The sequence below is a fragment of the Canis lupus genome, chromosome X (genome assembly GCF_011100685.1).
Source record: "Canis lupus familiaris isolate Mischka breed German Shepherd chromosome X, alternate assembly UU_Cfam_GSD_1.0, whole genome shotgun sequence".
Classification (NCBI taxonomy): domain Eukaryota; kingdom Metazoa; phylum Chordata; class Mammalia; order Carnivora; family Canidae; genus Canis; species Canis lupus.
Genome location: NC_049260.1, coordinates 25,952,355 through 25,976,840, shown reverse-complemented (window position 1 = coordinate 25,976,840; position 24,486 = coordinate 25,952,355). Strand labels below are relative to the sequence as shown.

At 38.8% G+C, this 24,486-nt stretch overlaps 1 protein-coding gene across 10 annotated transcripts in view; it reads right to left on the bottom strand.

Moving 5' to 3' along the window:
- Positions 1-24,486, bottom strand: part of GK (glycerol kinase) — an 86,802-nt gene that overhangs the window by 24,866 nt on the left and 37,450 nt on the right. For 5 of the 10 annotated variants that reach the window (XM_038587139.1, XM_038587134.1, XM_038587138.1 and 2 more), the window contains exons 5-14: positions 21,928-22,011; positions 18,309-18,385; positions 16,220-16,357; positions 13,110-13,219; positions 12,277-12,343; positions 11,178-11,195; positions 9,413-9,448; positions 8,969-9,036; positions 3,344-3,386; positions 2,791-2,871 (exon numbers count right to left, since the gene is read on the bottom strand). In XM_038587139.1, the coding sequence (XP_038443067.1) occupies positions 2,791-2,871; positions 3,344-3,386; positions 8,969-9,036; positions 9,413-9,448; positions 11,178-11,195; positions 12,277-12,343; positions 13,110-13,219; positions 16,220-16,357; positions 18,309-18,385; positions 21,928-22,011 (722 nt within the window). The remainder of the gene's footprint in view (positions 1-2,790; positions 2,872-3,343; positions 3,387-8,968; positions 9,037-9,412; positions 9,449-11,177; positions 11,196-12,276; positions 12,344-13,109; positions 13,220-16,219; positions 16,358-18,308; positions 18,386-21,927; positions 22,012-24,486) is intronic. The other 5 variants (XM_038587137.1, XM_038587140.1, XM_038587141.1 and 2 more) reach the window with 3 other exon arrangements.

Here is a 24,486-nt window from a genome sequence, read left to right as displayed (position 1 = left end):
CTGCGTCTCTCTCTGTGTGTCTCTCATGAATAAATAAATAAAATCTTTAAAAAAAAGTTACATGAATCGAAACAAAATCATAAAGCATATGCTTGTTAATTTTCTAGATGAGGCAAAATGGGAAAAGTAACAGAGCAAAGACTGAAAAAGAATCCAGAGTGTGTCAGTATAGGCTGAAATTACTATCATGAAATTTGACAGGAAGAAGCAAAGACCTGAATTTATTTTTTTAAAATTTTTAAAAAAGATTTTTATTTATTCATGAGATACAGAGAGAGAGGGAGAGAGAGGCAGAGACACAGGCAGAGGGAGAAGCAGGCTCCATGCAGGGAGCCCGACGCAGGACTTGATCCTGGGACTCCAGGATCACGCCCTGGGCCAAGGCAGGCGCTAAACCGCTGAGCCACCCAGGGATCCCCCACAAAGACCTGCATTTATTTTTTTATTTTTTTTAATAATAAATTTATTTTTTATTGGTGTTCAATTTGCCAACATACAGAATAACACCCAGTGCTCATCCTGTCAAGTGCCCCCCTCAGTGCCCAAATACCTGCATTTAGATTAACAAAAGATCTGCAGGGGTGCCTGGCTAGCTCAGTCTATAGAGCATTTGACTCTTAATCTCGGGGTCATGAGCTCAAGCCCCACCTTGGGTGTACAGATTACTTAAAAGGGGAAAAATAAAAAGATCTGTACAAATACAGAATGGAGAGGACTTGGCATGACAATGAATCATTTGAAAAAGAGCCAGACTTTTTTTTTTTTTTTTTTTTTGGTAAGAGCCAGATATTTTAACACCTGCTCCTAGAGCCAATGATATGATGGGGTTATTAGACTAAGTTAATGAATTCTCAGGCTATAGTAGCTGAAGCAGTGTTTATGGTCAGAGAGGAATAAATCAGACTAGTCAGTACAGGTCAGATTACATTCTATTCCATTCTGGAAGAGTCTGACAGATTGGAATGCATCTAACGAAGGGAGTCCAGAACTGGAAAGCATCCAGAAACCATATGACATTAGGGCATGAGGAAATTCATCCTGGAGTAGAAAGACCCAGAAAAAGTGATAGCTGCCTGCTAGTATTTGAATGCTCTTGACAGCTAATCTAGGTCTAGTGGTTGAGGTATTAGTAAGAAGCAGTTTTTGGTGCTATCTTCAAACAGAAGTTGGAGGGCTATTGGTGAAGGAAAGAAGAGAAGGCTCTTCATGTTGGGAGGAAGTTAAGACCAGATATGCCATATCCCAGAGGCCTTTTCCTGGTCTAAAGCATCTCTAATTCTAAATGACTGTCTCCAGTATAAGGAAAAAAGAGAGCAGCATACTTAATTGCTATAGGTAACATTTATCAAATAGTACATATTCAATGTGCCCAGCACTGTACTAAGCACTTTCTGCAGGTAGAAACAGAGCAGGACAGGGCTCATAGGAATTCAACTTTTGAGAAATGATATGATACCATTATTAGACAGAGCAAGTGTTTCCCAATGCTTCTATTATCTACAGAGAAGGGATTAGGGGAGAGAGTACAGTGCTTATGCCGGGAGGATGCAAGAAAAAATTGGAAATAAATTCTTTGTGCTCTAGGCATAGCAACTAATAAAATGTTTGAACTATAAACAGAAGTCTAACACTTGTGACCAAATTATTATTGGATACTTTAGGGAACAAGCCTCAGTTAGCCTTCAGATCAATTGTATATTTGTACATTACAAGGGAACCAATGAAAATGAATTGTAAAGAGATGCTTTTAAGAAAGATATCTAAGGGGAGGGGGTGGGGAATGGGTGAAATGGGTGAAGGAGAATGAGATACAGGCTTCCAGTTATGGAATCAATAAGTCACAGGAATAAGAGGCACAGTATAAGGAATACAGTTAATGAAATTTTTAACAGTGCTGTGTGGGACAGATGGGAGCTGCACTTGTGGTGAGCAGAGTATGTAAGCCTGCTAAGTCACTAAGCTGTACACCTGAATGTAATGTAACATTGTGAGTCAACTATACTCAAAAAAAAAAAAAAAAAGGAAAAGAAAAAGAAAAAAGAAAAAAAAGACTGGCGTACCTGGCTGGCTCAGTCAGTAAAACAGTAAAATATGTGACTTGGGATTGAGTTTGAGACCCACACTGAATGTAGACAGATTACTTAAAAATAAAATCTTAGAAAAAAGACTATATCCGATTTGATAAAAAGAGTATTGCTTCTTTGCCCTTACCAATAAAAATTACTAATGTTTCTAATATAAATTCACTGTGCCCTACAGACTTAGATTTGATATATTCCTACTAGAATTTATAAATGTGTTTGAAACAAATGCTTCCACTGAAATATGGCATAAATCTTCTCACTTTCTTTCCCATATCAAAATCGGATGCAAAATTTATTTTTATGGGGAGACATGTGAATAGAGTTCCTCTGCTTTTGCCCCCAGTGGTTCTCTTTAGAACACTGGGGCATCATAGTTATTAAGACACAGAATTTTCCAGTTGACAGAAATACCTGGAGAGCAAGTCAACACCTTCGATAAACTTCAGACACAGAAAATCTTACACTGCCACATGGCTACAAGGGACTGGTCAAAGAACCAAGGAGCCGATATGCTCAAGATCTCCTGGGAGTCCTGACCCCAGCTCAGTGCTGGGTTCCTTCCACTCAACCAAATGCCAAGAAAAAAAAATGGAGTTTTTTCAGTCCCATATATTAAGATTTACCAGAAAAGGTATCAGAGAGCACCATGATTTTCACTGGTTCTGACTGTTTGCCATACTACTCATATTGATTGAAACGTACTTACTTCCAATGCATAATACACTGGTTTGTCTCTGCCGAGCTTGTAAGCCACGGTGGTCAGAAGACCATGCTCAGAAAATACACACTGTAGGAAAGAGAAAAATATTTCAGCAGCAAGGAATATAAAAAGCTAGCAGAAAAATATTTCTTAAGGTTAAGATGACCTTGGTACAAAATAATTCAACAAATATGTAACAATTAAAAAATAAATCTTTAAGAGTCCAATTTACCAGTAATAAGGACAATTCATGTCAATAGTACAAAATGGTTATCCCTTGTTCAAAATTAGATTTGCATTAAGAATATGACACAGTCCTGGTATAGATTTTCCACCAACAATCAAAAACACACATAAAAAATTCAAAGAACCTAAAATGGTTCTTATTAGAGTCATTTAAATTTAGTGATTTTCATCATTTTTACTGAGCTCTAAATTAAATCCTAATGAAAATCAAACTAAATCTGCAGAATCCTAAGTAACAATAGCAAATTATGCTCAGGCATTATTTATACGAAGTTAAAGAAGACTGTCAATCTTTTAATTGGGAAAAACCAACCTTACGGCCTGTATTACATAGTAAGAAACAGCCTGTTCCATACCTATAGTTGGGGGAAGAATGAACAATATGACAATTTTATTAAAAATAAATCATGAATTGTCAATAATATAAATCATTTAGCCTGATGTACAACAAAAGTCATTATCTTAAACTTTTAGAAAAGTTCCAAAAGTTAACAAGCATCACATACTCCATTTGGAATACCGTTTTAAAGACTAAGCCTAAAAGAATATGTACTTAGTGCAATCCTAGTGGAAAAATATTTAGTGCCTAGTTGTAGCCCAGGACTTTGTGTCGATAAAATGTCACCAAAGTACAACAAATTCTGTGTCCAGTCACAGTTAAGCTGCTACTAACCCACGTGGAATGGAGTATCTCACCAATGGGGCTGGCTGCTTAGCTCTATCAATAGTACAGTCATGAGCTGAGAAACACTATTGTCTGCTGGCATGGAGGGGAGGTTAGGTCCAGAATGTGGGTAAGTAGAGATGGATCTTGGGGACAAGAGTGGCACAGAGGGGAAAACTACTGAAGCCCTAGCTTTCCCATTCTCTCTGCAGGCTAGGGCATTTTAACAGGTAGGACAGTCAGAGCAAGAATGGAACACGACTGCCATGGAAGAACTGAATTTATTTTATGGCAGCCTTGTAAGTAGAAGCTTTGGACTCTGCAGCAAGTCTGGCATTTGGACATTAATGACTAGTTTTGACTTGTGCCAGGCAGAGAAGTAATCCAAAGTGATACAGGGAAGGGTCCCAGGGAAACAGTTTTCCACTGAGCTGGCTGCGACTGTTACGCTTGGCTCTCTACAACCATTCTGCCCAAGTTTGGGATTGCCCCCTCATGGGCCTTGCTACTCTGCTCTTTGACCTTCCAGCAGGTGGGAGAGCGAGGAGCACTCAGTTCAGAGGCAGGCAGAGGGGTCCCAGCAGAAGCTACTACCAGTAAGCACTAGGTCAGCAGTCATGAGTGGTATTGAGCAAACAGAAACCGAGCGCAATTTTTTCCAGCACGCATTTTTAGGCACTGAGGTCATGAATAAGAATTCACCCAAGACACCCTCTTTTCATGCAAATGTATTCTCTGCCTGTAGACAAACAGCCAACACGTTCAGGGAGTATGTGATTAACAAGTACCTATGTTTTTAAAGACACCAGCCAACTAGCACTAGGTACAGGTAATAATACATTTACTAACTGCAAACACATAAATCACCATAGTCTTTTACTTCCACGATGCTGAAAAAGCTATATATTTTAAGTTAATCTCCTTTAATAAATATTCTTAAAAATGGAAATTACCTGTTGCATGCTTTTTAAAGGAGAAATCTTTAAATCTAGTCCCCATATAAACAGCCTGCCTATCAAACAGTAGTGCACAAGTCTCAGAGTACCAATTTGATGCAGAGGCTCAAGGCATTTAATAAAAGTGAATTGTTATCTTAGTATACTTCATAAGTAATTAATGAACATTATCAATGTATGAGGAGACTCTAGATAGATACAGGCCACAGCTTTCAAAGCAGTACAGAGGCAATTATTTTCCTCTGAAATTGTATTACTTTTTCTTCCCAGTCATCAAACATATGGAGTTTTTAGCATTTATATGGTCTACCTATCCTTTCTCAAGATCGTACTGTGTTTGAATCCCAGAAAGATGTTTGACTTTTCTAACCTCTGTGAAGTTGATGGCTTCCCACTCTCCCTTGTGGAGGAGTGTGCCAAAGCTGGCACACAGGAGGAGGGTGAGTGGCCCCAGCCAAAGCCGTGAGGGAGGTCAAGGGCTCCTTTAGGATATTTAAGGCCTCTGGGGAGAGTGGGCACCTATCTTAGGTTCTCGTCCTTAAAAGCAAAATTAAATGTTCAAATAGGGCAGCCCGGGTAGCTCAGTGGTTTAGCGCCTGTCTTTGGCCCAAGGTGTGATCCTGGAGTCCAGGGACTGAGTCCCACATCAGGCTCTCTGCATAGAGCCTGCTTCTCCCTCTGCTTGTGTCTCTGCCTCTCTCTGTGTCTCTCTCATGAATAAATAAAATCTTAAAAAAAAATAAATGTTCAAATAATCCATGTTCATGCAAGAAAAAAAACAGAAAATATAGACAAGCCAAGAGAAAAATTAGAATAATCCACAATCTGTCCCTCCGCACCAACAGAGATGGGCTTTCCACTCAATTCTGAGTTGGCAGTCATTTGCTCCCTGCTGAGGTTGGAAGAGATTGACTCAATTCTCAATTTCATCCTCTCCAACCTCTTAGGACTGCTGCCCATTGCTTCTCTCTTATTCATTTTACAACTCCCATCTGTTCTCTACTTAGCCTGCAAAGAAACATTCTCTGGTCTTACTATAACTTAAAAGCACATACAAAATGCCCCATGCTTGGCATGATGCTGTTAACTTAAACCACCTACTTCGCTCACAGCTTCTGGATGGTCATTTTTGCAAACTACATTCTGTCTTGCTGTCTCTATTTTCTACCGGCCCACATCCCTTTTGGCTATTTGCCACCCGGCTTTCCTCTTGAGCATTCTACTAAAGCTTCATTCTTAGAAGTCACCACTGAAGACCTACTTTCTATGTACAATGGTCTCTTCGATTCTCAGCCTCCTGACCTTTATGTAGTATTTTTACACTGCTGACCAAGTCTCTCTCTTAAATATCTCTACCCTGGATTTCCAGATTCATGAATAATTTCATTCTGTTTTTATGAACTTCCCATCCCTGTGTCTTTTCTACCTGTATACTTTTTCTTGGTAATTGTGCCTATTCCTACTTCTTCAAAAATCACCTCTATTTAAGGAAATTAAAAATCTCTACTTTTATACTGAACTCATTTCGTACTTACAAATGTGGACAATATACAGCCTACCAGAGCCATAAACACATCTCAAATAGAAAGTATACCATTCAGAACTGTTCCTTATAGTAGGCTAAGCCTACCCACAGGGCCAAGGTGACTAGACCCCATAACTACTTCCTGTCTCTTGTCCCTGGACAGTGCCCTGGATACCCACCAACAGCCTCCCTCTCTGGCCTCATCCTAACTTTTAGTCCTTGTATTCGGAACCAGGATGCCCACATGGCCTCTTTGCCTCTAGTCTCTCTTTACTTTGGCCAAGAACTTCGATATTATTAATGAACAGTTCTAGCCACTCTGAACACCACCTCATAAACATTCAGAAGTGTCCCACTGCCGAATAAAAAAAAAAAAAACAACTCCTCAGTCTGAAATTTTGGGCTTCACAACATGATCCTAGCCTTATTTTTTATCATTGCCCTAGCTGAATGTTCTCTACATTCTCTAAACAGAGTCTTCATTTACCTCTTTGCATATTTGTTCAGTGTTCTGTGCCCTCACCAGCATAGCTCCTTCTTCAAAACATCTCATTATTAATATAACCTTTTGTGATTTCTCTCCTCCTCCTCTGAAACCCAAGCAGTATTTCAATGTTTCCTATGGCACGTAAGTTCTGACTTCTCATATGATTAACTGTGTATTTGTCTTGTCTCCTCTCGGGAAGTGAAATACAAGCCCAAAGATCTTACAGTTTGCTATTTCCCTCCTCCACGCTGCAGTGGGTGCAGAGGTATTCCATAAGCCCTGCCTCACTTAAATTCATCATTCCAGGACTTGGCTGATGATGCTTAAGTGGGAAGGGAGCAGAAAGAGGAGGAAAAGCCAGCAATTTTATTGGGTACCTCCCATGTGCTCTACACTGTGTTAGGTACTTGACAAATAGCACATCTGATTTACTAGCGTTAATGCGTGTAGCAGAGGAGGAACAGTGTAGAGGAAATAGCCTATTTCTTACACATTTCTCTTGACTCCTGGTATAGCTGCTTGGAAGCCAGAATTCAAAGAGTATGTTTCCAGACCCATGCTCATTCAAACTCTCTTGGTCATAACCTCAGGATACCATGACCTTTCGTATCTCTCCTCCCCCTCCAAAAATCTCTCACAAATGATGTCAAACTCTCACATGAGGACTGCTGACCGTGCTAGACCACAAGAACATTTCATTAAAAATGTCAGATGTGGGCAGCCCAGGTGGCTCAGCGGTTTAGCGCCGCCTTCAACCCAGGGTGTGATCCTGGAGACCCAGGATCGAGTCCCATGTCAGGCTCCCTGCATGGAGCCTGCTTTTCCTTCTGCTGTGTCTCTGCCTTTCTCCGTGTGTCTCTCATAAATAAATAAATAAATAAAATCTTTAAAAAAAGGTCAGACATTCCAGGATGCCTGGGTGGCTCAGCAGCTAAGTGTCTGCCTTTGGCCCAAGGCATGATCCTGGAGTCCCGGGATCGAGTCCCACATCAGGCTCCCTGCACGGAGCCTGCTTCTCTCTCTGCCTATGTCTCTTCCTCTCTCTCTCTGTGTCTCTCATGAATGAATGAATGAATAAATAAATAAATAAATAAACAATAAAAAATAAATATAATATATAAAAATAAATATAATATATAAAAATAAATATAATAAAAATAATAACATAATAAATAAATATTTAAAAAATGTTAGACATTCCATTATTCACAAAAGAAGAACTTCATCACTGAGGTTAATATTGATGAGAGGAGTAGGAAATCCTCTAAAAAAGAATAAATGTAGACAGTTTCCTGCTGGGTCTATGGGAATCTTTTCTACACAGGGTACAGTAACATAGAATGGTTAAGAGCCCTGGCTAAGTCAAATCAGATGGATCTGGGAGCAAAGACTGCTCCTTCTTTCACTTACTAGCTTAACCACTCTAAACATCTGTTTTCAGAAACCTTAGGCTTAATCACTCTTAGGCTTATTATAGACTCCCCATGTATCAGTAGTAAGGAGATGAGATTAGGAAACAAATGCACCAAATCTCTACTTCCATCATTCCTTCTACTTCTTGTCGAAGGAGAAACTCTGGGTAATGGGGAGAAAGCACAATGCCAGCACTGAAAATCCCACAAAAATAGAATTTTATAGTTATAGTGAGAAAGTCTAAGCAGGAACAGTATGTTGAGAAATACAGTTCATTTTTATCTTTTTAAAATTGTTTTTAAATTAAAATTTTTTTTAAAGATTTTATTTATTTAAGAGAGATAGCAAGTGAGAGACAGCACAATCCTGCTTCTCCCTCTGCCTGTGTGGACTCTTTTTGTCAAATAAATAAATAAAATCTTTAAAAACAAAACAAAGCACCAAAATTTAGTTTCTGGATATAAAAAGTATTGAATCTTATAAATTAAGGTCTTTTTTATAAAGATTTTATTTATTTATTCATAGAGATGCAGAGAGAGAGAGAGAGGCAGAGACACAGGCAGAGGGAGAAGCAGGCTCCATGCAGGAAGCCCAATGTGGGACTCGATCCTGGGACTCCAAGATCATGACCTGGGCTGAAGGCAGGCGCCCAGCTGCTGAGCCACTCAGGGATCCCCAATTAAGGTCTTTATAAGCCTTAGCAGTGTGTTTATATACAGCATAATGTATTTTATTTGGAGAGAAAGAAAACTGAATGGCAAAAACTTATTGAACTCTTAAGCTATTGATTTTCAGCCTGGATGAACTTCAACAGATTTTTCTCATTCAAAACATCAAAGGGAGAAACAGATAAACAAAACACCACAGGTTTTGGATCTGTTTCTCAAACTCACGTATTTTTGGCTTCTCCATCCTGGAAGCACATTTGTCCCACCAATGCAGCAGACTGGTCCCCCAAACACTGAAAGCATAAATGACAATAAAGAACACTAAGACAATATTATTAATTTCCCTTTTAGATCAGTCATAGGATTTATTTTTCCTTTTATATTTATCAAGGAGTGAACTGTTTTGATTTCTGCATTGCTTCCATTTGGCCATTCTCCCATTTCTTAATATCTCCTACAAGATAGTAGGAATGGAAAGGAAGAGTTAGAACTTAGTCAAAAGATTCTCAGTGGCCCATACTGTGTCACCTACTAACAAAAATCAGCCAATTTTGCTGCTTTTACCTTTTCCCCATAGTTTAGGAAGGTGCAGACTGATTAAGATGTAGGAAGAAGCCCATAACACAGAAGGGGATAGGGTCGAGGAGGTAGCCGGGAGATGGAACTTACCCCAGATATTGGCACACCTTCCAAGGCTCCAGCTTTCTAATAAAATTTTAAAAAAGGATTATGAGTAATCACAAACTGTTATCTCTACTAACACAACTGCAACAGGAATGAACATGAATAGCAACATGCCAGAGCATGTGGGCAGACAAGACAAAGCAAGTATTTCAACTACATATGTGGTTCAGAGACAGATACTAGACGTATTTCTAGAGTGACAAGAAGAGACATAGCATTGGAGGGAGAATGAACATCGAACACTGGACTGAGTCAGGAGACGAGGGGTCTACTCTTGGTTAGTTGGTGTTAAGCCACTGAGCAGGCTGCTGAAACTTCTCTATGCCTCAATTTCTTGATGTACAAAATGGAGTCCAGGTAACATGAATGCCTAGGTCTGATAACTCTTTGTTATTGTTGCCATTAATAAGAAGACTAACACATCCTTTAAAACGAACATATGAGCAGCTATCAAACCAGCATGGAACAGCCTCACTTTGGAAGGCTGTGTTTTACCAGTTAGCTTTCTTTACCCAAAACTGCTCTTAAGAGAAGCAAGGAACCCAAGAGCATTTGGTTTGCAGCCGGCATTATTCTTCAAGTTTAGATAAGCAAGAGTTAATTTAGGTCATGAATAGTGGTTTTTATTTGGAAAGTATGGCTAGCATTCTAGGGAGGAAAATGAGAGTGGTTATGTATTTTACCAATCTTAACTTAAAAAACCTTTAATACAAAAAAAAAAAAACCTTTAATACAAAGCAATTTGTGCTGGCATTAAGGAATTAGGGGGAAGGAACATGACCCATGAAGTAGTGTGATGTATACTAGGAACAGCACCAAACAAAAGCTCTCCATTGACTGCCCCCCTTGGTCTGCCATTTGTGAGCCAGTCTCCCAGCCTCTGGGAGCTTCAGGTTCCCCATCTGGAAAAGTGAGGCTAAGAACAGAAGCCACCTCACATGGCTACAATGATAAGAAAGTAATAGCATACATGTGGAAACCCTGTACAAAACAGAAAACATCTTCTCGATGGTGGATATTATTTCATTTCTTTCATGCTTTCTGCTTAATTCAAGAGCTACCATTTTTATTGACTAAATATTCTTGGGAAACCTGAACCTGGGTAGTAAGTGACAGGTATCCTTTATAAGGAGCTGAAAGTGAATCCATAGAAACTGGGAGGCTGTATATCTTTATATACTTAAATATGATAAGAAGTCTTTGCTGACACTGTCGAAGGTATTATCAAACTACCAGCAGGATCTACTAATGTGCATTCAGGCACATAAAGCGCTTTGCCTTCACAGGGAGGGGTTTCTGGAGGATTCCTGGGCACGTCCTCTGGTGAAGCATGCAGAAAAAGTGACAGTGCATTTCCAACTAACTAGTCTGAAAGGTTGGTCAAGTATCATTTAAGATAGATGTTTAGGATGTTTAAAAACTACATCTAATTTCCCTGTTATGCTAAAGCCCAAAGCACATCACAGGTGTACTTTGTAATGGGAGACATCAGAATTTCTCAGTCCAGAAAACTAGCTTAGTCTTTTATTTTGAAACCCCACTTTCAGTCTTATGGGGAGCTTAAAAAGAGACATGACTGAGTTTAAAGAAAACCTAGAGCTTGTCTAGAGCTTATAGCAATTTGGTGGGTCATGGAGATTCTAGATCAATCTGCTTAGTAAATGGATTTATGCTTGTCTAAAACTAAATGGAAATGCACTGTATCTTTTCCAAATGAATGGGTAGCATAATTGGTGGGCAACCTACTCACCAGGCTATGAGAGATTTTCTATAGTCAGCAAGGGGGAAAAAGGAGGACAGAAGCATAATATTTTAAATGCAAGAAAAAAACTAGGCCAGTAAATGATATTTCAACCATTCTCTAAAACTATTTCTCAAAGATAGGTTTTTTTTCCCTGACCCAGGTCAGTCTGTAGACTATGAAGTCATCAAATTATTTTTATTGTAGATGAGCAGTGCTTCCCTTAAAAATTTCCATGATGCATTAGAAGGCTTTATTATAAATGAAATATTTAAGAACTCTGCTCAAACTTTATCCAGAGCACTTAGTATTCAACTCTATTATTGTTAACTTTATAAGTAGAGTTTCTAATACTTGTCATGAAATGTCTAAACAATATTTTTTTTTTTTGCAATTGACCTTAGACATATTTTTAAGTTTCACATAAATTCTAGATTTTTGTGCTCAAATACCAGTTCAAATCCTCCTGGAGGTTTTCATCCCTGATGTGTAATCAGAGATACTCAATGATGCTAAGCACACTTTTTGCTGAAAGTACTTTTTCTTTCGGTTTCAGTGAAAGCAACAGTAAAATGTCCATCACAGAAACCAGTTTAATTAGCAATCACAAATCAGAAACAGACTCTTTGTTTTTGGTTTCTTTGTTAAAGTTTTGCTCAAGTTGACCAAGAATTTAATATAAAAAACATGGTTTGGCTATTAAAAGAGATTCAACAGGAAAAAGAACATGAAAATGTGAAGAGTCTTTCCTATAAATTATAAGCACACAACACCACATCTACTAGTTATTTCAATTAAAAGAATAAACAAGCTCAAACATTCCCATGCTACCCTCTGTAGTTAGATTTTTGCATTAATACTTTAGAATACTCAAAGAAAAGCCAATTAATGTTTATAAAATATAAAATCAACTGGTAAGAAGGATTCTAAAATTTTTAAGTTATGAAACTATTTAAACAGCACTAAATTCTTATTTTACATACTATCAACACTTACAGAAGAGTCACAACTCTCAAACTAGAAAACATAATACAACTTATCTTTGAATTCTGAATAGCAAAGCTTTTTTAAAAATGAAATTAATTTTTTTTTTTTTTTTTTTTTTTACCATTAGGCCATAGATCTCAGAAGAACTCCGGACATTTGGAAGAATTTTCATTGGAATTTCAAAAAATCTGGAAAACAGTAAGATAGGATTGGGTATATATCACTATTTTATTTTATTTTATTATTATTATTTTTTTATATCACTATTTTAAATAAATATCTAGAAACATTTATATGGATTTAAAGGCAAAAAATGTAAATAGCAATTAAAAAATGGATGTATTGGAGTGCAGAATTAAATAAGCCAGGACAGGGCAGCCCCGGTGGCGCAGCGGTTTAGCACCGCCTGCAGCCCAGGGCGTGATCCTGGAGACTCTGGATCGAGTCCCACATCAGGCAGGCTCTCTGCATGGAGCCTGCTTCTCCCTCTGCCTGTGTCTATGCCTCTCTCTCTCTCTCTGCATCTCTATGAATAAATAAATAAAATCTTTTAAAAAAATAAGCCAGGACAACATAGTTGTATGTTTGGATATTTAACATTCTAACTTTATAGAAACCAATAAAAACTAAGAAGCACACAGAAAACAAAGTACTTTTCTTTTTTTTTTTTTTTAATTTATTTTTTGTTGGTGTTCAATTTACTAACATACAGAATAACACCCAGTGCCCACTTTTCTAAAGAAACTTAATCTTCCTAAACAAGACAATTAATTTTGCCTGTTTGCTATATATGCAACAATAGTCTCTTCTTTGAATACACAGTACAGACTTGCATACTGTAGTTGAAATATCAACAATTAAAGTTTGGTGTTCTACCAACATCTGAAAATACTAAGACTTAGGTTATATATAGGTAATATATTGGGAAGTGCTTCTTAGGGCAAAACAACTCACTCGCAGAGCTCTTTATCCCATTCCAGAGAATGAATGTTGAAAAGCATTGTCCTACTTGCATTTGTTACATCCGTACAATGGACACCTCCATTGGCCCCTCCTGTCAAACTCTAGACAGAATAAAAGGACATGTTAGATTTGTACTAATTTGCTATTTACTTATTTTTATTTTTAAAAAGATTTATTTAGTTGAGAGAGAATATGTGAGCTGGGGGAGGGGCAGAAGGAGAGAGAGAGCAAGAGAGAATCCACAAGCAGACTCCTCACTGAGCACAGAGCCAGACACAGGGCTTGATTCCCAGACCCTGAGATCATGACTTGAGCCTGAGACGAAATCAAGAGTCAGATGCTCAAACTGACTGAGGCACTCCCTAATCTGCAATTTAATTTACATGTTGCCAAGGACCATAATAAGCAGCAGAGTGCATAAAGCAGGAGAATGGTACGTTTCAATTATTTAATTTTCTGGTTTCCAGTGGTGTCCAATAGAAATATAATGCTAGCTACCTATGTAATTTTAAATTTTCTAGTAGCTACATTTAAAAAGTATAAAGAAGCAGGTGTGAAATTAATTTTAATAACACTATATATTTTATTTAACCTGATATATCCCAAATATCCATTCATTTAAGATTTGTTATTATTATTATTATTTTTTTTAAAGTAATCTCTACACCCAACATGGGGCTTGAACCTACAACCCTGAGTTCAGTAGTCATATGATCCACTGGCTGAGCCAATCAGGCACCCCCCAAAATATCCTTTTAACATAAAAAATAATTACTGAGACATTTTACCTATGTATGTATGTATGTATGTATTATGTATTTATTTTTAAATATTTTTTTTAAAAATTTTTATTTATTTACCCATGAGAGACACAGAGAGATGTACAGAGAAAGGCAGAGACACAGGCAGAGGGAGAAGCAGGCTCCATGCAGGGAGCCCGATATGGGACTCGATCCCGGATCTCCAGGATCACGCCCTGGGCTGAAGGTGGCGCTAAACTGCTGAGCCACCCAGGCTGCCATTTTTATTTATTTTTAAGTAATATCTACACTGAGCACAGGGCTTGAACTCACAACCCCCAGATCAAGAGTTGTGTGTTCTACTGATTGAGAGCCAGTCAGGCGCCCTAACATTTTACCTATTTAAGTCCAGTGTATATTTTATTTTACACTCATAGCACATCTTGATTCAGACTAGTTACATTTCAAGTGCTTGATAGCCACATGTGCTCAACCAGCAATGATATTAGACAGCAAGAGTTCTAGTAAACTGATGGTTAAACAAAAAAAATCTGTTTTATTTTTATCCATTATCTTTGGAAAATGCACTCTTACTAAATTTGGCAAAGTGAAATATATCAATATGCCTGCCTTTTCAGGATCTCACAGACCTTTGTGTTGCCATTTCTCGGTTTTTATTTTTTTGGAATCATAATTGTCATTGGGTTGTGCCTACCCACGCATGTATCCTGAAAGCAGGGTTTTAAATTCTCTAGTGTTAATACCCTCGAGCCTGAGCTGAAAGCACTGCTGCTTTCTTTTGTGTGGGAGCAGTAAGTAAGAACGGAACAAAAGCGAGAAAAGACATCTGGGCATCCCAGGAATAGGTCCCCGCCCTGCAGCCATATGAGCTCCCCCATCTCCTGCAGCTCACAGGTGCCACACCCTGACCTTACTCTGGTTTCAAGCAACTGATTGTCAGAACTGTTGTCTGGAACTATTTGAACTATTTCAACTGTGACAGGTATGGAAACTGCGGGCCAAGGGAGCACCAAGCCCAGGGAGGGGTGGAAAAAGTGCCACTTCCTGGTACTGGTTCTGGAAGATGTGCTCTGGGGATGTGGCAAGAGAGAATAGAGACAATATTCCCCTGAAGCTCTCTTGAATGTTGAAAAAGATAATCACATACTTACTGAAGTAATTACAAATGAAATTATATGTATGGGATTTACTTTACAATTATCTGTGGGGAGAAAGAAGATATGAATATAGTTGAAACAAGACTGGCCATAGTTGATTGCTGTAGCTGGCCCACTGTTGCAGAAGTTCATTACACTGTCCCCTCTGCTTTTGGGTACATTTGGAAATGGCCATAATAAAAATAACAGAGAACAAAAGAGACAAAGTGAGAGAGAACATGCACTTTTTTTTTTTTTATGATAGGCACACAGTGAGAGAGAGAGAGGCAGAGACACAGGCAGAGGGAGAAGCAGGCTCCATGCGCCGGGAGCCCGACGTGGGACTCGATCCCGGGTCTCCAGGATCGCGCCCTGGGCCAAAGGCAGGCGCCAAACCGCTGCGCCACCCAGGGATCCCAGAACATGCACTTTTAAGATAACTCTGGGAAACGTCTAAAATGTGAGTTTCTACTCTTCTGTGTTCAGCTTAGGCAAAAAGATTATACATTGAAATCCCACTATGATTTTTCGTATTATGGCTTAATTAGAGACAGCTGTGCAATGCTGAAAGCAAATGATAAAAGTCACATAGATGTTCTATGATGTTAAATTGTTACTTCTTTTAAGAAATGACCACTGGAAAAGAGCTTATGAAAGGCAAGAGAAAAAGACTACCTAAATTACTAATTACTTAAATTACTTATTCTAAAGATAATAGATATGAGATGTGGTTTTGGTAATCACCCTCCATTTTTATGAAAATAAAGCAAGAAAAATAAGGAGGAAGTAGGCAAAAATGTCTCTTAAATGGAGGCTGAAATGTTCTGCTGTCTCTTGAGTGACTTTTCTTAATAATTTTGCCAATGAAAAAGTCTGAATTCAGGGTGCCTGGGTGGCTCAGTTGGTTGAGTGTCTGACTCTTAATTTTGGCTCTGGTCATGATCTCAGGGTTGGGAGATCAAACTGGCATCAGTTCCAGGCTGGGCATGGAGACGGCTTAAGATTCTCTCCCTCCCTCTCCCTCTGTCCCTCCCCCAACCCCACTCACGCATGCACACAAGCCCCCCCCCCGCCCCCCAGCCAACAAATAAATGAATAAACCTTAAAAAAAGCTTGAACTCTTAGTACAAAACAGAGAGTAGGCAAGCCAGTCTAAAAAATTTCTGAAAAACTTTCTCCATACATACATTCTATTTAAACGTACCCAAATAAGCCATGAATCAATGGTCCCAAAAAGAGCTCTATCTTCTTCAACAGCCTTTTGAACTTTTCTCACATTGTCAAGGAGCCAACGAAGTTTCACGGCACTGAAGTAAGTGCTAAGTGGAAGGCCTGTCTTGGACTAAAAACAGTTATGAAATTCAGCCAGCAAATTAAATTCCGAACAGTTTAAAAAATAAAACACCAAACCAACAAACTCCACAAATCACAAAATATTCAACGGCCCAAAAGTCAATCTCATGGTATTATGGATAAAAAAATTTTTCCTATCTTGTGGCACAGGAAGGCATGTTCATGAACAAAGATCAACATGATATGTTTGCAGTTCAAAGAGCATCCACGTTGCAAGGTAAAGAGAATTAAATGACACAACACCCTGTAATCTAGATAGTGAACACGTAGATGTTAGCTTTTGTGATGAGTATTACATGCAGAACCCAGTCTGAAACTCTGCTTTTTCATTTTCTAGTTCATGAAAGTGATATTTTAAACTATTAAAAATCAGAGAGCATATCGCATCATAAACTAATGACCATAACTAGAAAATTTGTTTTAATATAGAAGGCTTAACAACAATATACTTATATGTGTAAAAAATATATATTCTAAGTGATATATACATAAACACATACATATTCAAATATCATAAGTGAAGAATAAAGTAGAGCTCAAGGACATGCCAGATGAAAGCAATAGTGAGTCACTATCTATAAGAAAGTAGTTGCCTAAAAACTCAGCTAGTACATTAAATAAAGAGAGGATGTATTGAATAAAGGATAAATGGTAAATATAAGATACATATGGGCTTATCAATCTTCCTTGAGAATGGATCAGGTTCAACTATTATTTCTGTTAGTATATTAAACACCAAATATATTTACAAGGGCTGATGAAAGTGGCTAAGAAGATATATACACCAAAATAATGCAACTCTTTCTCCCCTCCCCTAATCCTTAGTCTCTTGATTTATTACCTAAGTACAGAAAGTGATACCTTTTTCCTTCTTATCTGCTATGGATATGTTTGGTAGAAAGATTCAAACCAACCATTTAATAGTTTAATGCACTCTTTAAGACTCTTTTAACTCATGGTTTTCTAGCTTTCCTAGAAAAAAAAAATAAAATCAATACTCAAAAATAATGAAAGGAAATAATATATGGGATTATTCCTCTTTGATTTGAAGGACCAAGGGTCATCACACAAAGCCAACAGTGAGGTAGTCGATAATATCCCATTTGAATGATTTAGGTAGCAAGTGTAGAAGTTGACTAAAATGGCATTGAAGAGAAAAACATGTACCCCTTGAAGCAAGTGCAGCTGGAGGTGGGGGTAAGGGTTGGGCAGGGTGACAAGGAAGAACAGAATAGGAAATGGGTAAGGGTATATTCAGGACTAGCCTGAAGTTATTCCCAGGGCAAAGGCAGGGAATGGTTTGTTAAATTGCTACAATTAATGGGATTTGTTTCAGAACCAAGAACCACTGTCCTAAGAGTCCCACTGACAAATAAATATAAAGGGGATAAACCAAAAAAAGAGAACTTCCTTTGGATGTTAGAAGTGGGCCTTGATCTTCCTAAGAAAAATACCTTGCCTATTTCAAAAATTCTCTCCACTTAACTGAAGAGAGCTCTACATATAGACTGAAATACAGGCACTTTTTATCAGCCTTCTTCATAGGAAGAAAGTGGAAAAGGAGTTCAGTGAGGGGCTAGTGTCTTTTAACTTTTTCTCCCTGAATCTAGATGCCTAAAAAGTAAAAAGCATCCAGAACTTTCTTTGACAGATAGAAGAAAACATGAGGGAGTATGGTTTAAGCCACTAGGACACTATTTTATAATCCCCTCCAGCCTATCAACCTCAGAATATGAATGCTCTAATCCACCTTAAGGCATGAAGACAGGAAGGTAAATACTTGAGCTGTCCTCAATTGTCAGCAGAGAAATAGTCTGTAAAATGTATCAATTAACTATTATGCAAAAGGATGTAAGGCCCAAATAGTCTTTCAGTTGAAATCTCTAAACCCTTTTTTTAAATAAGCATTCTTATAGTATACTTTTAAAGAGATCTCTTACCTTGACAAAGTTATTATTTCCTGGAATTCTCTTACTAAGATTCTCAACGGTAGACTGGGTTCTTAGATCAAGCCACACTATAGACCAAAATATAATAACATATATGAAAAACTTCGTTTAAAAAAATCAGATCTTAATGAAATCATTGTCAAGGATAGGATACTGATTAGTTTCCGTAAGCAATTAAAATGCTAGAGGTTTCAAAAGATAGAAATTAGAAAATTAGAAATGAATGGGTATATTGTTAGAAAAAAGAATAAATTTATGAGGAAGAATTTAAAGCTTTTATGCCAAATTACAGACCAAGTTAGGAGAGTAATACAAACCTTAAGGTACTTATTTTGTATCCTTTTTATAGAAAAAAAAACAATGAAAAAATGTTTTGGATAAGAATTTTCTAAGAATACATGAGTAAAGACAAAGTCTAAATGCTCGGCAGGCTAGTCGCCGGGGCAGGATACATAGCTCAGGATCACCATACTGGGTATAAAGCAGGTATTTTAGAAAACTTGGGAGCAATTTGTGACAAAGCAGAGAACCTGGTACTATTTATTGAAGGAAAAAGTTAAGATTCAGTTTCTTATATATGAAATGCTTATGTACGTTAAACTCTTCCATTGCAAAAGTAGGCTAGAAGCCAGAATTGTTAAAAGAATTGTTTAAAGGTCAGCATTCTTGCTTCACACTAGATTGTAAAAAAATCTGTTTTAAGAGATCATTATTTATACTAAGTAACTATCATCCACTTTCAGATCCTCTAGTAGAAAATATTTCTGTTCTGCTTCATGACAGAAGGCCTGAGAAAGAAAAGGTATCACCTAAAGCAACTGTGAAAGGTAACCAATAGGTCAGCTGACTTTTCTTTGTCAGATTTAAGTTTTGTACTTAATTTCTATCACTTTTAATCTGTTAGTAGTCACTAACAGATTATTTTTGGCACGGACTGTGCTCAGATGCCTCCTGAAAAGCCTCAGGCCCATAGTTTATTTACAGGGCACCAGGGAAGATAAAACAGGCTTGCCCACTGCACACGTGAATGCTGGCCACTTAAGTGCATAGTTTGGTTCACCCTTAACTAGACTATTCCTGTCGTTTCATTTAAAAACCAGTTCTTTTCTGTAGTGAGTTTTAATCAGTTCTTTCTAATTACCTCAACTGTCATTTCCCCCGAGGGCTGCCTGAGCTTGATTTTGACAGTGGCTACTTCAGGACAATAGACTGGTTTCCACAGGTGTGAAAAGCAGTGAGAAAAGGCTCCTCACAACTGAGGAAAGAGAAGACAGAGAGGAACACCAGGGGAATGCATGGCCTATACAGCACACCTGCATTTGCCGCCCACCACGTATTCCTCTTGCTCCTGGGAAGTATCTCAAATTCTCTTCAGGAAATGGTCTCTCCCTCATCCTCAGCCATGTGGTTTGCCGGAGATTTGACCCTACCCGTAGCTCCAGCATCATGTCCCGATCCCTGGTGACTGATTCAGTAGAGAGTGGAGTCTAATCAGCCCAATGGAGGTTTGTGCTCAGTCTGACAGGGCCCCTCTCCTCAGCTCTACTAGGCAGTGTGTGGCTGGGACTGCTGTCCCCATGAAGAGAGGAGCTGAACTGGCCACATCTGGAGCCATCCCAGAAAAAGATTTGTGGGGAATCCAGGTCATATTGTCTGAGTCTAGAATTAGCACCTGAACTAAGCTACTGTTGCATTGCTGGTTCCAGGAACTAAAGAATTACTTTAAAAAATTGTTTTACTTTATTTAGTGAGGGTTGAGTTTTCTATTACTTGCATTGTGATTGATATAAGCTCATTAGCAGCAGCAGCATGGAGTGGGCAAGCACCCCCATGCTCAGGGAACCGAGGCAGTTCACTTTGCACACAGGGGCGGGATTGCATGACTGTGGCAAAAGCAGACCTTCCTCATTAGGCAAGCAACCCCAGCAGGTACTAGCAGGACTAATTGGGAAAAGGAGAGGAATTCCAGAGAGAAAGTTTGAGTCTATGACAGGTAGAATCAACAAACACATCTCAATTCTCAGTGTTTCGAGCTACACCGGGCTGGGGGGTTTAAAATCAATCAAGTGTGATTCAACTACTTACTTTTAAAAAAATGAAATAGGATGGATTAGAATGATAAGAGAGTTCACTGAACTCAGAAAGGCTAAGAATGGACTTGTGAAACTTTTGTTTTAGTTATGGGAGTTTGATGAATCATGATATAAAATAGCTTTCTTATTAAGAGACATGAACAAAGGACCTGAAAGTCATTGTTCTAGGCTGTTTAATGGCTCAAAGCCTCCTAGATCAGGGCTTTTCTGTATTTTAATGTAAAGAGTTACTATACTAAGGAGCTTAAAGATGGACCCCATTCCCTGATATTCTAGAAAAGTAGGTCCAGGGAGGGAGCCCAGAAATATGTCTTTTAAATGTGCCAGCCAGAGGCACCTGGGTGGCTCAGTGGTTGAGCATCTGCCTTTGGCTCAGGTCATGATCCCTGGGTCCTGGAATCAAGTCCTGCATCGGGATCCCCACAGGAAGTCTGCTTGTCTCTCTGCCTCTCTCTGTGTCTCTCATGAATAAATAAATAAAATCTTAAAAAAAATAAATAGGTGCCCACCCTTTAAGAAACACTGCTAGACTCCACAGCAGTGGTCCTTACCCAGAAAGCATACCAGAATCCCCTGGAAAAATTTGAAATCACACATTCCAAGCCCTACTTTGCAGGATTCTAGTTGCAGGTCTAGGCAAGGAAGGCCCGAGTCTATTTTTGTTAGGGGCATCCCAAGTTATTCAGTGTTATACTAGAACTTGAGAAGCTCTTTTCTAGGGCATGGTATTTAGGATATAGAATTTGTTCCAGTTATTTCTTTAAAAACAAAATGACAAACTGATGACCAGGTGGTTCCCCTGGAGTTCCAGTGGCTCTGCGACTCTATTGCTCCTGGACAAGGACCACTTACATAACTGGACACTTTACTCTTCACTTGAGAGCTTGGAAGTCTCCACAGTGGAATCCACAGAATCAATCCCTCACCAAAAAGAGTCAAAACACTGGGCATGAAATCAGGAGACCAAAGTTCTAGGTCTTCTGATTTTGCCACCAGCAAGTTATGTGACTTAAGCAAGTTATTTCACCTCTCGTGGCTTAGATTTCCTGAATATAAAATAAGGCAGTGAGACTAGATGGGTGTCCGTAGTCCCTCTCCCACCATTATTCCACCATCACAGAAGGCTGGCAGATTCACTTTGTTTTTATAGCCCCAGAGTTTAAGGCAATTAGAATACATGGAATGAATTAGTACAACTGCCAAGGAGAAAAATGTCAGTGGTTGATACACTACCAAACAATTCACAAATGCTCAAAAATTAATTGAATTAAGAACAAAAAAAATTAGAAAACTCATTAAAGAAGCTAAGATGGCAGAATTAGATTTGCAGACGAAGAGACCAAAAGCCAAAGAGAAGACCCCAAGCTGGAGGACTGTGCCCCCGGTGGAGGTGATTTCTGAGAACAATCAAAAGAAGTGCCAGATCCAGATCCAGCAGCGGTGGTCAATTTCCCCCATCACGTGTCTGGGTCTGGGTCGGAAGGCCGGGAGTGAGCAGGGGCCGGAGCGCCAGATACCTGAGGAAGTGCCAGCAGCTGGAACTGCAGAGCCAGAGGGGACGGCGGCAACTGGATCTGAAGGACCAGGAGAAACTGGAGCAGCTGGAGCATTAGGAGAAATAATGGCAATTCATGCTAGAGGTGGCCAGATTCAAGGTCTGTGTTGTCTCGCTGACCACTTAGGAAATGGCAGATCACTTGGGCGAGTTAATCAGAACAAACATTTTCTATGCATTTGAGCATAGAAAAAGAAAGGAAGAGCCAAGGAGTAGAAAGGAAACGAAGGCAGTCGGGTCAGATTCTCCAGTTCGGGGGACTTCACCCATGAGGACAAAGACCAGGTAATATGTGCTTGTACTTCAGGATGAGTCTTCCCTACCTGGCAACGTATCTGTACCCTCCTTAGAAAAGTGGCTCCGCCGGTTACTGACTGCTCACCTGACCAGCGACCAGTGAATCTGAATCGAAAGGTCATGGACTGTTCCTTAGAAAGGAACGCTAAGGAGTGTGCCACAATCTCTGTTGGGGTGATTTATAGGGAGACGTGAAAAGGCTGCTTTGGGAAGGCAAGGCCCCAAGAAAGCACTTCCGTGGTAGGGTTAGCAGGAGGTGAAGCCCACCACCACAAACAGGAAAAACGTGGCTAGAGGGAACAGGAACTTCTAAGTTCTAAAGTAATTTGGAAAAAAAACAAAAAAAGAAGGAAAATAGATGCTAGGGAGTCCAGAACACCATACAGCCTGCTTTTTATAAGGCATGTCCCTTATTCAGACCCAGTAAATCTGATTTAAATGGTTCAAACCATGAAATGAGAAAGTTTTTTTTTTAAACCCAGTTGGATGACAAGATAAACTTTCATTTGTATTAAATAAAGTCGCAACCAAAATACAGCTCTGTTTAGATTTAGTCTGGTCTGAAAAACCAAAGTTTTAAGAGTGAAGAGATATGCAGTTACCTCAATGCCCACAGACCAGGGTCAGTTTGGAGATGCAGTGACAGTACAGAGGAAGAAATGACTTTCAGAATACTTAAATTTGCATCATTTTTGGTTAGTCATAAAAATAGAAGGGAAAAGTACCTAAGAAAAAAATTGAAAATTAACTAGAAATCATCTGAGTTTTTCAATGGACTAGAAGCAAAGGCAAATAATACATCTCTGAGAGGGCTGACTGTGTGGAGCTACCAGCCTGATGGGAAGTGACCCGAAGGTGAGGCCCCAGGTTACAGAGCACGCCCTAAGCAAGGACTGCTGACGGTTACACAAAGTACTATCAGCTTGCTTCCCCCACGAGAGAGGATAATAGTAAACCAGATTTAATTGCTATGTGTTATCACTTGCCAAAAGTTAAGCTATTAATTAAGCTGGGCAAGAGGTCACTTGCCAAGGAGAAGAGACTATAATCGATGACTGTCCCTCACCTGATGGCATTTTCAGAAATCACCTGGGGCCAAAAGAAAAATGGAGCATTAGGGAGGGGGGTGATTTAAAACATATATGTGCCACACCTTGGGGCTGAAAAGTATTTCAGCTCTTGGGTGAATAAATGCTGGAATGCTGATGACTGACACAGGTGTCTGTGACCCAGGTAAGCTTTGCATTTCTCCGAAGAACACCTGTCATGTATAAATCAATCATTCCATCTGGCATTCCTGAATTGTAAAAAGACTATCAGCCAGTTCAGAACAGTGGCCATGGCTAACACTTACTGAAGCCTTCTAATTTGCTAGGAACTCTACACATATTAACTCACTTCTTTTTACCTCATGCCTAGGAGGTTCACACTTTCAATTTCTCCAATTTAACTGAGAGAACAGGTACAGAATGGTAGTAAGTGGAAAAGCCAGGATTTAAACCCACAGTCTGAATCCAGCATGAAACCACTACGACACAGATAAGCCAGAATGAATTCAAAGTCTTAAACAGAATATAAAGAAATATTAAAGATCAGAAACTTCAAAGTTGAAATCAGATTCAGTTTCTCTTTAAATTGGCCAGAGTTGAAGAATTTATCAATTGCAAAATACACAGAAATTTTCTTTTTTACCCTGGATTGAAGGAAATGTAAGGCATTCAAAGAATTTTGTAATAAAGGACTCGAAATAAGGAGAAATTAAGTATATCTTGATCAAGCTGAATATTCCAGATTTTTACAAAAGTAAAAAAAAATTTGCTCCCTTCCAAAGCACAGCAATAAAAACAAAACCACACTTTTGTTGTTTCAAGACAAGTGTGCTTCCAAATTTTAGGTAGCTTGCCATTTATGGTTTTTTTTTCATGCTGATACTCTGAAACATAATCCAGTTCCAGAAAAGGTTAAAAAAAAGTTGAGCTCAAGGTTCCTTCAGATCTTGACAGATGATTACACGGGTTTAATCATTGGCCCGGGGTTAACCAGTATGTAAAAACTAAAAAAGACAAAAAGGATGATCAATGTTTACAACTGCAACACTGCATGAAGAGCTATATAGGAACTTTATTTTTTTTAATATTTTATTTTTTTTATTTATTTGAGAGAGGGAGAGTGTGGGAGGAGGAGCAGAGAGGGATAAAGACAAGCAGACTCTTATCAAGTGCAG